Source organism: Egretta garzetta, unplaced genomic scaffold (assembly GCF_000687185.1).
Source record: "Egretta garzetta isolate BGI_Z169 unplaced genomic scaffold, ASM68718v1 scaffold5, whole genome shotgun sequence".
NCBI lineage: Eukaryota > Metazoa > Chordata > Aves > Pelecaniformes > Ardeidae > Egretta > Egretta garzetta.
In genome coordinates, this window is record NW_009259707.1 from 4702573 (window position 1) to 4716444 (window position 13872).

Consider the following 13872-nt stretch of genomic DNA (forward strand, 5'->3'; position numbering starts at 1 on the left):
TCTGAAGTTGCACCAGGGCAGGTTTAGGTTGGACATTAGGAAAAATTTTTTCACAGAAAGGGTTGTCAGGCACTGGAATGGGCTGCCCAGGGAAGTGGTTGAGTCCTGACCCCTGGAGGTATTTAAAAGAATAGATGAGGTCCTTAGGGCCATGGTTTAGTGTTGGAATGGCAGGGTTAGGTTAACGGTTGGACTTGATGATCTTAAAGGTGTTTTCCAACCTAAACGATTTGACGATTCTACGATTTCTCTATGGGTCAGAGCATCCATGTTTATCTGACTTTTGTCTTCCTATACACTGAGGGAAGGGACGGAGCTTTCAGGGATCTGCACCAAAATTCTCCTCTGGGTCTGTGATTTAATGCTCTCATCCACACAGCTAGCCTCAGCGCACAATCTTCAGCTACACATGTGAAACCCATCCTTTGAGAAGAGCAGTGCTTCGCTCAGCACCAAATATCCCTCATAATCTTCCTCAGAATGCCAGCTATCAAATTTTTATTATTTTTCTTGCCTCTACCCTTCTTCTCTAGCAACAGACAGATTTCTCATTTAAGCCTCCCATCTGAGCCGCTGTTTACCTACCTACACATGATGCCCATCAGCTCTTCCACTGTCTTGAGGGCTCTCCCCCTCTTCTCAGGGAGCGAAAGAAGACAAGAAATGTCTCCAAGCACTTCTAGGATCAGCCTAGAACCAGGCTGGACTTGGTTCACCCTGCAGGATCCGGTTTCTTTCCCATTCCCCAGCACTATTAAATTGGCTAGCTAAATGTAACCAGAGTAAATGCATCTCAGCTGAAGACATTTGGGGATGTTACCAGATGGGAAACCCGACTCCACATGTTGCATATTCTCCTTGTTTTGCTTCATCCTGCCAAACTTTGCACCTTTTTTACCACCAGCACTTTCTTACTAAAGAAAATAATCAATGCCTTCGTGCTGTGGCAGAGATCGATCTTTGCAAAGTGTCTGTTGCTGGTCTTCTCCTGCCATGGAGGTGGCCCTCACAAACAGTCCTCTAACCACCTGCGGCCAGGAAGAACTAAACCACAGAAAGTGATAGTCAACGTGAAGGACGCAGGACATCCCTACTTTCAGCTTTACATAACAGAAATCATCTGCATACGGGCAGATAATTAATGAAGTTTCCCAACACCCCCAGACAGTCTGTACTATTTCACAGAAGGATGAACTGCAAACAGGCAAGCAGAAAAGTTTGGTAGCTGGCTCTGCTGCCCTCCATGTAAATGGAAGTATTCCCAGGGATATTTAGGGGAGTGGGGCCACGATGACACACGCCATAGCAGGAGTCACTGTCACTTTGGGGGCAGGCAACAGCTGTCTGGAAAAACACGACTTGCTCTTGCTAGCAAATACTGTAACTTTTGCCTCCATGAGAAGCATCTTTGTGTTTAAGCTGTTCGATATACTGGAAGAAATATAACTTCTTACAGTAGATATATTGAACCAGAGGCTTGCAAATATGCATAATTACACTCATCTCATTAATTGTCCATTAACATCTGTTACATGGACTGTTCTGCCTTAGACTACATAATTCCTTGCATATTTAATATTTGAAGTGTTAAATAGAAACAACCTCAGAATTACTCGGTATTTTTCCTGCCATTTTTTATCAGACCTCAATTCCTTCAGTCAGCTCTGTAAATTAAAATTAATCTGGTGAAGCCCTGAAAAATTTGGCATGGTGTCAAGAGATGAAAGTTTTAACACATTATACAAAAACAAGTCAGATCATTCATCAATCTCCCACGCAAGCCTAGAGAGAGTCTCTCACTGCCTGGATTTTCTTTTTTAATGGTTCTGTCTTCCAGACGAGTGAACGAAGCCTCTCCCTGCATCACAAGAGCCATCTACAAACAGATAGACCTAAGAAGTTCAACACTTCAATAATTCTGTGAAAACCTAAATGCATCAATAAAATACTTTATGCCTCCTGCAGTCCTTTGATGACTGAATTAGCTAAATGAGATTGAAATGAGGAGTGATTTATAACGGGCTGTAATGAGAAATTAGTTCAACTGCCTTCCAAACAATTGACAGGGAATAGATTAGTTTCAGCAATGTAGTGATTTAAAAGAATGGAGAAGGGAAAGCATTCCCCTTTGATCTCAGTGAGAGCAAAGTTTCTTTAGACGTGATCCGATCCCAACAAATACACGGCAAAAAGTTCATATAATGGTGGGTGGTTTTAACCCCTTCACAAAACAAGACCTAGTCCAAACTAAGTTACTGAGGTTTGTATTAGAAGTCTCATTTCCCATTGCTACACAGCCTGGAAAATAGGAAACTTGAGTTTGTAACACAGGAATAAAAAATATGCCTTAACTTTCACAGGACTTTCTGTAGATCAGAGCTATTTTCTTCGTGTACTCAGATGTCATGCTAACTTACGGCCTTAACGTGGGGTGTTTATTCTATATCCTGATCCAGGAGAGCTGGAGGCACGCATCCAGCTTTCTCGTCGTGAATCATCCTATCACAGTTAAACTTCTCCTGGCAGTGAGGCCAACCAAATAGCCACCTGACAGTATTTGGGAAGGGAGGTGATGGGCCAGACCCAACGAGGAGGCAGGCAAGGCTGAACTGAGCCCTGGGAAACGGGGTTCTGACCAAACCAGGTATGGCACAGCACGGGTAGTCAAAGGACGCTCCTTCATTTCACCTCCTGCAATCGCAGTCCTGCAGACACTTCTGCCTACATGCAGGCTCCTAACCGCCATGGGATTAAGTACCTGGAGAAATGGCAGCTTAATTCAACCCTCTATGGCCTTGCCCTGCTTGTGCAACACCTGCCTCTCCCTCTGCATGTGAAGAGGATGTAAAACATTACCCTCGGGGTTTGGCAAGGGCAAAATGTGCATACAAGTGGGTCTGGGTAAAGGAAAATCAGAGCGGAGGATCAAGGCAGCCTGCTATGAACATAATGTGGCTGCTCACTTAACCTGTGGACTTCAGACACTTTTTTATTACCAGCGATTCACTTTCATTTCACACAAAAAAACCTCCAGAGTGACTGTCCACTAACAGCAAATCATCTGCACCTGTCTATGGCCCAGGATTATTTTTTTTCCCCCCAGCTGCTGGCACTGCTGCAGCGTGGGATGAGCCAGGGATGCTTTCGCACTGGTACACAGACCAGTAACTTGCACAAGCCTCACCACTGTTTACAGGATTGCTGCCTCTGACTTCTCCCATGATAGGGTGGCAGAAGACCCTTCTCACACCAGTGAGAGGTGAGCATTAATCCAACACTAACTACTGACAGGCTGCAAAAATATTGCTAGTGCATTTAGCAACAGTGCCCCAAATCTTTGCAAATGAGAGTTCAGGCTCTCCAATTATTTTCTCCCACTATATTGCCTCATTCTGCTATGTATATTAATTGGCTGGTTTGGTTTGCTGTTTAGCAGCCGGCTTCCTTTTAAGCTAAAGCTCATTCCCTTTAACTGCGTGCTTCCACAGCTTCTGCTCTGCCAAAAGGTTAAACAGATCTCATTATCCATTTCCTGCAGAGACCTAATTTCTACAAAAAGCCTTGAGCAGGGCAATATGATTGGCAAGAAAGAGAGTAAGATAACAAGAAGCTGTTTTCACACTTAGCCAAATACCGAGAAGCACAGAGGCCATTTGAAATGATGCTCCGTGTGGCTCTCGGCATCTGGGCAGAACATTCAGCCTCTTCTGGTTTGCGATTATTCTCACATCTGCCCCTTTCAGCACAGCATCCTCGAATGGCATCCCCCAACACGTCAACACGTTAAGCAGCTCAGGACAAAAGATGGTACAAGTCAACCTTTGTCTCCATTTCTCCTGAATCCTTATGCGCTGCTCAGCAATGCCTATTAAAATAGCAAAGCAGCCTCTGCTGTGGCCCTGACAGACAGCAGGGAGCAGGCCAGAAGAAGAGGCAATCTCCCCTTCCCCTGCCATCTCCTGGGCAGGCCTGGTTCAGTCCATGTAAAAGATAGGCATAACTACTACCCAGGGGTGCCATAAGCCTCATTCATGGGCATAAGGTATCTAGCTTGCCGCAGCCAGATGCTCAGACACAGCCCTGGTCCTCTTCAGGAGCTCAGTCCTCTTGGTGGTCCCAGAGCCCACGAAACCCATTAGACTCCATACAAAAGGGGAAGGCAACTGTGGTTTTCTTACCCCCTGCTGGAAGAGAAGACTGTGATGGAAACAGCCCAAAGCCCTACCGCTCCTCTTTCTTTATCCAAGGGTTTATCACACCACATGCCAAGAGCATCAGCAATTCTCTTCAACTTTTGCTTCTGCCCAAGGGACTCAAACCTGCACCAAAGCAGCACCTCAGTCACCATGCATGAGCCCTTCTGGTGAGGGGACACCGTCCCATCTAAGATGGCTTACTTTGCAGGTTATGGAACAAGAATCACTGTGCCAACATGGATAGGAGCAAGCAGGAAGCTTTTGAGGAAAGCTTGCAGAATTTCTGGAGTAGAGGGCTTGAGCATCCCCCTTCCAGAAGGGGGTTCAAGCCACATACTCTAAGCTGGGAGCCACTGGCTAAGGTCCTTGCAAGCTAGTATGGTCTAGTCAGAAGATGCACTCTCTTCTTCAGCCTTCTCTGTTGATTAGCTCCAGCAAGTCTATAGTTAGTATCCTAGGGATGTCTGTCCTGATTGAACAACAAGCTTGGGATCAAGCTCTGGACAACAGACTCCTCTGTCTGTAGTTATTCTGGCTCAAGGTCTTGCTGCCTGCGCTGTCCTGTGCGGGATGCAAAGAACAGAGGGCTGCCTTGGAGCCAGTCAAGCAGTGGGACAACTTGAGAAGTCTTCATCCCTAGATGTTTCCAAAATCCCTCAGGACAGAGCCCTCAGCAACCCCATCCAAATGCAGCAGTCATCCTGCTTTGGGCGCCTATCCTGCTGTGGTCTATGAATCATCAATGGTCTAGAAGACAGTGAAAAGGTAGCTGTGACATTATTGCTACTCTGCCTGCATAGAGGCACTGAAGTGGGAGACAATAAAAGCGGGAATAACAGAAGTAAAAAAAAAAGTATCCAAAGCATTGCCTACTTTTAAAATCAGATTTCAAATTGAAGTTGTCGCATCAACTAGACAAGATGGATTGCAGATTCCACCTCCCCTTCCTAGGTGGTTTGATAAACTTTAAAAACAGGTTGGGAAGAGTACAGCAGCTGTGTCTGCATCAGCAATCCAGACTGCTCAACAGCAGCAGATCTAGAGGGAGAGGCTGAGGATGCGACATCTGTTCTACACATATTTCAGAGGGCCTTATTTCAGGTTAGCTTTAGCCTAGCTCTTTGGACCAACTTGCCCTTTGGGAGCTGCTCCTCTAGAGAATTTGCTCCAAAAGGAACCCAGTCCATGTGCTCAGAGGTCATTCCAAAGCAAAATATGCTTTTATGGAGAAAAAGAGCTGTCCTCATCCTAGATTGTAAGTTGTACATAAATACAGAAAAAGCATTGGGTCTGATAGCATTTTGGATAGTCCAGTGTCAGGGGAAGTGTGGTTCTATGTACAATAAGAATATTCAGGATTTATCAGCTTGTATTCTGCTGCATTTGGCTCACTTGCACAGCGTTAATGTTTTAGCTACTTTTCCAAAATACACAAAAGAGAAGAGATACTTAAGTGACACTTAAATTACCATTCAGATCTCAGAGAGGAAGCTCTCTATTGGGATCTTAAAACTTCAAGTGAAGTTTAAGGAACAGTTATTTGTTGTTTGAACTACACACAGATTTGACTGAGGAGACAGAGTGGGGGAAACACACTTAAGGGTCACTATGAACCGATACAAAATGAAAAAAAAAAAATTGTTGCTTATCAAGTGTTGCATTCTGTACCATCCACCCACAGAATCCATCAGAAATATAAGAAAAAGTCCTTGGGGCAGCCTTGTTAGCAACACATGGTGGGCTAAGAGGAGGCCCAACTAAGTGCTATAACCAATTGTTTAAGACGAGCTATTTAGATTTGATTTACACAAGTTAATCTTGTCAAAACCAGTGCACTTAAGGCTACTTCATATTTCAGGTTGATTTTTTTTTTCTTTTAAAGTCAACAATTCACTAAGAAAATAATAACAAGAGACCTCTGTTTCTACTCATGTCTATATTTTAAAACTTTGAGCAAGATTTACTCAAGCTTCATAATATAAAATGTCTTTCAGGATCTTAAGTGAAGCTGCAATAAGTTTTTGTTTTGTTTTTTTAAAAGAAAATTCTTCAGTTTCTAGAAGTTTCTAGACAAATGGCCATCTTGAAACACTACCCTTCTGGGGCTCAGCGAGACCTTGATGCGCGTCTCCAGTGCTCTAGGTAGGAACACTGGCTGCAAGTGTACTGTATCCATCTTGATGCCAACGCAGGAGTTAGTCATCCTCTGAGTCACTCTCCCCTCTGGCTGGGACACACGCCCTGATTGAGGACATGAGCTTGTCCTGGATCTGCTTCCTGGGGTTCTCCTCAAGGTCAGTCTTGATGGCACCCGACTCCGAAATCTTCCACTCCAATTCTGTGCAAAGCAAAACAAGAGAGCCATGAATGCAGCGCAGCAAACTGGAAATAGCCTGCCCTTGCTTCCCCAGCTGACTTCTCTTATCACCCTGCCATCACCACCAGCAAAAACAGGGCCCTGCTCTATTCCTCCCACTCCTTTTCCACCCCCAGGTCCTGGTCCCTGCCCTGTCTCCCACACCCACTCCAGCTGAGCCATCCCCTCACAGTCACTAGTGCTGGCACAGGTTTCAGCACAGGGCACAGAGCTCGGGGTACTGCTCCACAGCCCACCGATGGCATCCCTGCTCCCTCTACAAGCAGGAGCATAAAAGAGGTGATGGATACAGAACAGCAGCTTTAGATGAGGCAGCCCTCCTGCCAAGAGTGAAGCCCACCTCCTTCAAACCACCTAAGGGCAGAAAACAGGCTTGCACATTTACTGCTGGTGAAGGAATACTGCTCATGTGTTACAGCTGTGTGCATCATATATCAAGCTAATCACAGCCAGAAGAGGCAGGGAATAGATTTGCCTAGGGGCAAAAAAATTGTAGCAATTCCCTTTACACACCTGAATTACAGGTATTTTTCAGGGATGTACTTTAGAAATGCAATTCACCTCTTTCCCGCTACACCACGCGCTGATTATTAGTTCCTTAGTAAGACAATAAGAGAGACCCCACCATCAGTAGTAGGCCTATTACTATATAGGCCCAAATTGGATTGCTTCCCAGAAGCAGCAGAAAGTCAATACAACACATTCAGTTGCAACTTTTCTCCTAGCCCTGCTGGCAACCCTATCATTAAATCTAATTTCTTTCAGACATTACAGAGTAATGAGTACCACCTCATGCTTTCTTTAATCTCCAGTGGAAGTCACTTAGGCTTAGGGAGAAGGAAGGAATAAAAGAAAGTGCAGAATTCCAGCGCCCAGCTTTCTGTGATGACTGAATTAAGCTGACTCAGTCACCTCTGGACCCCCCCAAATCAATTATTTATGTGCTAAAAACAGGAGAAAGCTAACTGCAGGTTCTGCTACCACCACTCATGTCAGTGCATAATTAGGCAACCGCTGTAGTTAGTTAGCTGTTCTCAAATCAGCCATCTCATTGGTGAGCTTTCCCCCTCCCGACAGCTGAAGGCAGTTTTCTACAGCACACACTCAAGGTAGCCTGTAAACTTCAGAGGTTTAGTAAAAAAAAAAAAACCAAAAACCCCACCAAAAAAACCCCACCCAAACAAACCAAAAAACCCAAATAAAAAAACCAAAGACAAAAACCCCATCTCTTTGCATCCTGTCCCAGTACAGGCAGTGACATCATTCAGCAGGGATCTTGAAATGCTGCTTAACTGTGATTCACTTCAGATAAAGATGCCCTTGAAGTCTGCCCTTGAAAAAGCTTGGAGGCATCTGGACCAACATGCCTACTCTGAAAGCTGATGAGTATCCTTTTAACTGAAGTAAAATCCGCTAGGTTACATCTGAGTTACAATTGCTTTCCAAGAGCCTTTTTCACTGCTGACCTCTGTCTTCGAGCACTGCTGTAGGACACCATCCCCGACCAACCACCTCCAAACAGAAGCTTTTACTGAGGAGCCACAGCACTCTGCGAGACCTGCATTGCCACTCTCGGCTCCCAAAGCCCGTCATGCTGACCAGGCTGCACAACCCAGCCTCCCTCCAGGCTGCTGAGATGAGCAAGGAGAATAAGGTCTAAGGAAAACAGCGACCTTCAGGAAAAGTAATGTCTGCTCCCCAGAGAGCCCTGTGCCCCCTGAACCACTGAGGCAGGAGCTTAACGTGCTGCCATCTCCAGGAAACAGCAAGAGGGAAAGGAAGCAGCCCAATTTCAGGCTAGCAGCCCCATCTGGGCAAAGGGACAGGCTCTCTTTAATAAGGAGTGAAGCCTGCGTGTCAGGAAGGTACAGCAGACCAATATACACCATTGGCTTGAAAATGAAACAAGAAGCTCTATGATGCAATGGGCAAGCACCAGTTATCAAGCACACAGTTTATCAAGTAACCAGCGACACGGTCAGTCATTCAGGCACAAGAGCCCCAAAGAATGTGCATGGGCACTATTTACCTTTTAGTATATTCAGGAAAATTTGTTTCACCCAACACAGGGTGTGAATACTTGCACACACATAAGATAAATATCTATACGTTGGCTAGCTCAGCCACTCACTGCTTTCACAAGATAGGCTTAAGCCCATGTTGTTGAGCCATAAGGGTGGTGGGGCGGAAAAAAACCAAACAAACAACCCAAAAAACCCCACAAACCCAAAAGAACCAATCTAATATGGTTTTTAGTACCTTCCTTCTCCTCCTAAACCCCCACTTCTCTCATTCCCAGCAAAGCAGTTTTGCTTTTCCTTTGGAAGACTGGAAGTGCAGACACTCACCATCCCTTGTCAGGTTCATGCCACCGAACACCAAAGGCCCAATGAACTGAGCTTTGATGTCTCCCTCCAGGTAGACGAATATTGTAGGCAGGTTCTTATCGGGGTAGTTGGGAATGCAGGTCGTAGAAATAGCTTTGATGAATTTCACGTCTCTGAACTTTCTTGCAAGCCCACTCATATGTTGATTTATTAAGGCACAGAGTGGAATTCTGTGAAGAACAGCAACAGACACACATAAGAAAAAAGACAAATTAGACAGTAATCTGCTCCAGAAGAAAGGTCCAAAATATCAGCTCAATGAGCAGCATTTACGGAAAGACAAATGTACCAGAAGCAACTTCTGAACGCTTTTCTTGCCCACTATTCCAGCATTCAAAAGGAAATCAGCATCACTGGAGGTTTTGGTGGTTTTTTTTGTTTTAAGATATAAGCAATACAGCCTTCCCCCCACATACAGAGAAACTGGTTTATGAGGATGTGATATCCAGAAATTGCATGAGCAAGGGCAAAATAGAAAGAAAAGCAGCTCCTGGAAGAAACTATGCAAATGACAATGAACACCTGTGAGGCAATTAGAAACAATGAACAAAATTACTTATTACTAACCCCTCCCAGAAAATTCTGGCAATTTTATCAGACCTTTTTGACAAGTTTTTCCATCAAGCTGACAGGACTTGGAAACCTTGTTCACTCCTTTTTTCACAGAACCATAGAATGTTTGGGGTTGGAAGGGACCCCTAGGGGTCACCCAGTCCAACCCCCTGCAGTGAGCAGGGACACTGCTAACTAGATCAGGTTGCTCAGAGCCCCATCCAGCCTGGCCTTGAATGTTTCCAGGGATGGGGCCTCCACCACCTCTCTGGGCAACCTGTTCCAGTGTTTTACCACCCTCATTGTAAAGAACTTCTTCCTTATATCTAGTCTAAACCTACTCTGCTTCAGTTTAAAACCATTCCCCCTTGTCCTGCCACAGCTGTCCCTACTAAAAAGTCTGTCCCCATCTTTCCTATAGGCCCCCCTCAGGTACTGGAAGGCCGCAATCAGGTCTCCCCGCAGCCTTCTCTTCTCCAGGCTGAACAACCTCAACTCTCTCAGCCTGTCCTCGTAAGAGAGGTGCTCCAGCCCTTGGATCATTTTTGTGGCCCTCCTCTGGACCCGCTCCAACAGGTCCATGTCCTTCTTATGCTAGGGATCCCAGAGCTGGACGCAGGGCTCCAGGTGAGGTCTCACCAGAGGAGAGTAGAGGGGCAGAATCACCTCCCTTGACCTGCTGGCCACGCTTCTCCTGATGCAGCCCAGGGTACGGTTGGCCTTCTGGGCTGCCAGCACACATTTTTTTATGCCTCTACAAACCAGGCTAAAGACACACAGCAATCCCTCTAATGCACAGCCCCTCGCACTTCATCCAGAATAATTTCCAAAGTTTGGATGCAGTGGCAGCAGCTACCTCTACAGTAGCCGTACACTAGAAGTCACACTGTGCTGTATAGATGTATAAAAAAGCAACTTCATGGTAACATAGTTTTAGAGCCAAGTTCAGCTGTTTTGAGTCAACAGTAATGAAATTACTAATTCTTTTATTTCTTAGAACTCCAGAATCAGTTCCTTAATTTCCACAATAACTACACATTTGTCCAGAGTATTTTCAGCTATCGACAGCGAAAGGTTTAAAGGTTAAAAACAAATTCTTACCCTTGTTTGTAGAGGTGCAGGACTACCCATATACCTTTTCCAGCTTTTGTAACCTCTTGAACGTAATCTTTTCCCGAAATCTCCAAAACTTCCCCAAATTTATTCTTCATTTGAGCTGCTTTCATTTCTGCTAACCTTTGCTGCCTGAACAGCAAGGAACGGGAAAGAGATCTTGAGAATAGATGCATTTTTGACAGAAAAACACTTAAAGGAGCTGGTTGAAACCGAGACTTCAGAGGCACATTACAAACTTCTTCAAACCCCAGAGCAAGAAAAGCAAGCTGACAGAGTCAGACAGATGCTTTTACATGCATCAAAAGTTAAAATTGCCAACTATGTTTCATGAATTTTTTTTTTTTTTTTTTTTTACTCATTTCTGCCCTCAGCAGACATTTCTTCTGCAGATACTACAGTACCAAACTAAATGGGAAAACCCACGAGGGATGGTAGGGGTAAAGAGATCATGGGAAACCAATACTGTAATTATGTAAATCTGCAGCACCTTGTTCTCTTTCATGCAAAAATTGAGAAATCTTGGAGGTGATTTTCAAAGCTCTCAGAATCCCCAACCATGCACTCAGGGGGTGCACATCATCTCTGCAAAACTAGGTTGTAGATAAAGGACACTGAATTTTAACCCAGTTATCCTATTAAAGACACTCAGAAACTCTACAAGAGACCAGAAACACAACCCACTTTTTCCTATCATCAGGCCTAACAACATCCTTCCTCTCTTTAACAATATCTAACAGAATATAAAAGAAAAAAGCTCCGATTTTCCTTGAAGCCAAGTTCTGCATGCTGCTCTGACCTGTACATTTCAATAGCTTTCTCATCTTCCTCATTAAATTCATCTTCGTTCTCTTCTAGCTCTTCCAGAGTCATGTCCTCATAAGTTTTCACTAGAATGGAAAATACATCAAATCAGCAAAACCATCATTCCAGGATTAAAACCCATCAGTTTTTATCAGTCCAACAGAATTTATTTACTTTATGGACAGATTAACTACGGGAAACATGGCTTTTCTGAAGTATTACTGTTACTGGATTTTTAGAAAATATTACGCAACTTTAGACTGATAGATGGAAAGACGATGATGTAAAGGACTCCGAGCTGAAGGCTGCCTAGACTAGCACACGAGTCCCTGTGCTAGCGTTCAAGGTTGGTGGCTGCAGCGAAGACGTACCTAACACACACACACAACACAGCAAGGATCCCCCAACAACGGAGGAAGGAGGAGGCATACAACAGGGAATGTCATGAGATATTTTTACTTGCACATTCCCACGGCAGACTCCCTTCGCACTGTTCTTATTTCAGTTTTCAAACATTTACTTCCATAACAATATGGAGCTGACATAAAGGACAAAGCTATTTTTTCTGTGCTGGAAGAATCCACGTGTTCAGGAACGTATTTGTTTGGTACTGTTAAGAGATGATTGCCCTATAGGAGAAGCAGCTTTGGTATCCCTTACAGACTTGGGAAAGGACACATTGCTTTACAGGCATAGAAACATCACTGCTGGCCATTGCTTTGTACAAGCTTCCCCCAGGAGCCATTCCAAGACACTGCTGCTGCCCGAGTTGGCTAGTCACTCACCAAGAGACTTCTGAAGGATGGCAAACTGCTCCTCTTCCTTTGCACGCTCCTGTTCCTCCAGGTTTTCCTTTGGAGGAAGGATACCTTTCTTGCGCAGGATGTCATTCCACTCCGTGTCTTTATTTGGGTCCTAGAACAGAACAAGAAACGGATGATGCACATTCAAGGTGAACTTTACCACTTCCAAAACTTAACGCAGGCAAGTTTTTCAAGAGACACAGCACACTGCTAAACTGGCAACTGTCTGGATGGCACCAGAAAGTCACAGCATGCGTCCTCCTGACGCTGAGGCTTCTCTGCAGCCCTGAACTGGTAGGTACTGGTAGGGTACCAAAGTTTGAAGCATTGTAACCATCGTTTGCAGCTCTCACAAGGTGAAAGGAAAGGGGAAGGAAACCAGACAGGTGACGGGGCAGCACACTGGCAACAGTGCTCATGTACAGAGCCTCAACAGAACAACAGGCCACCATATCAGTGATCACTGCATCAGGAAGCGCTGGGGAGAAGACACACAGGCACCCGCCTTGCAGACCTAACTCTGGATATATGGGAAATCTCCTTGGTAGATTCAAGTCAGCGTGACTACACAGGTGCTCAGAGAGAAGCAAGCATGGTCTCTGCCAGACAAGCCCACTGCCTAGGGAATCAGATCTAAATCTACACTTAGACTGTTCCTGAAAGTTAAAAAGACTGAAATACCATGAAATAGTTGCAATAATCCTGCAAAACAAGGCCAAGAGGCACCCATGTATTGTCGAGAAGCTCAGTAGAAGTTTTTCCAAGCTAAATAGAAATTTTATTTTTTTAAATACATGCAAATACAGTTCTGTTCCCCACTATACAAAAAAAGATGTGGACAGGCTGGAGGGGATCCAGAGAAGGGCCACCAAGATTACCAAAGGACCGGGAGAGAACTGGGTTTGTTCAGCCTAGAGAAGAGGAGGCTTAGAGGGGATCTCATCACCGTGTACCAGGACCTAAGGGGTAGCTACAAGGAAGATGGAGACTCCCTTTTCACAAGGAGAGGACAAGGGGCAATGGACACAAGTTGCTCTTGGGGAGATTCCAACTGGACATGGGAGGGAAATTTTTCACCATGAGAACAATCAACCATTGGAATAATCTCCCAGGGAAGTGGTTGACTCCACCACATTGGACACTTTTAAGACTCAGCTGGACAAGGTGCTGGGCCATCTTGTCTAGACTGTGCTCTTAGCTAGAAAGGTTGGATCAGATGATCCTTGAGGTCCCTTCCAACCTAGGATTCTATGATTCAAATTCACTGATTCAACACTCACAGGCTGAGTTTGGTTCCTTTCTGCCTTGACCTAAGTAAGTTCACTTTGAAAACCAAATACAGCACCTACTGCTCTGCTATGGATTGTACCAATATAGCTTACGCTAGGTCTCCTCAAGACTGCATCTCTCCTCTAGACTGAAACACAGTACTTCTGCACTACCAGGGGAAAAAAAAAGGGGGGGGGAAGAAAATAAGGAAATAAATCAAAGTAGCACAGCAAGTAGGACACCAGATTTATTTTTTTTTTGTCTCTGACAGCGGTCATTTTCCCTTGCCACAGCATTTCACAGCATCTACTGCCGTTTATCAACATACCCACGAAGCGCCTAAAACGCCCACCCGCCCATCTGCTTGTTAC

General features: G+C 44.9%; 1 protein-coding gene across 1 annotated transcript in view; it reads right to left on the reverse strand.

Annotated features, from left to right (window-relative positions):
- Positions 1-6189: 6189 nt before the first annotated feature.
- The window catches only part of PDCL3 (phosducin like 3), a 10137-nt gene continuing 2454 nt past the window's right edge, over positions 6190-13872 (reverse strand). The window contains exons 2-6 of the mRNA XM_009638986.2: positions 12215-12344; positions 11425-11515; positions 10614-10757; positions 8922-9130; positions 6190-6534 (exon numbers count right to left, since the gene is read on the reverse strand). Coding sequence (XP_009637281.1) covers positions 6392-6534; positions 8922-9130; positions 10614-10757; positions 11425-11515; positions 12215-12344 — 717 coding nt within the window. The 3' untranslated portion in view covers positions 6190-6391. The remainder of the gene's footprint in view (positions 6535-8921; positions 9131-10613; positions 10758-11424; positions 11516-12214; positions 12345-13872) is intronic.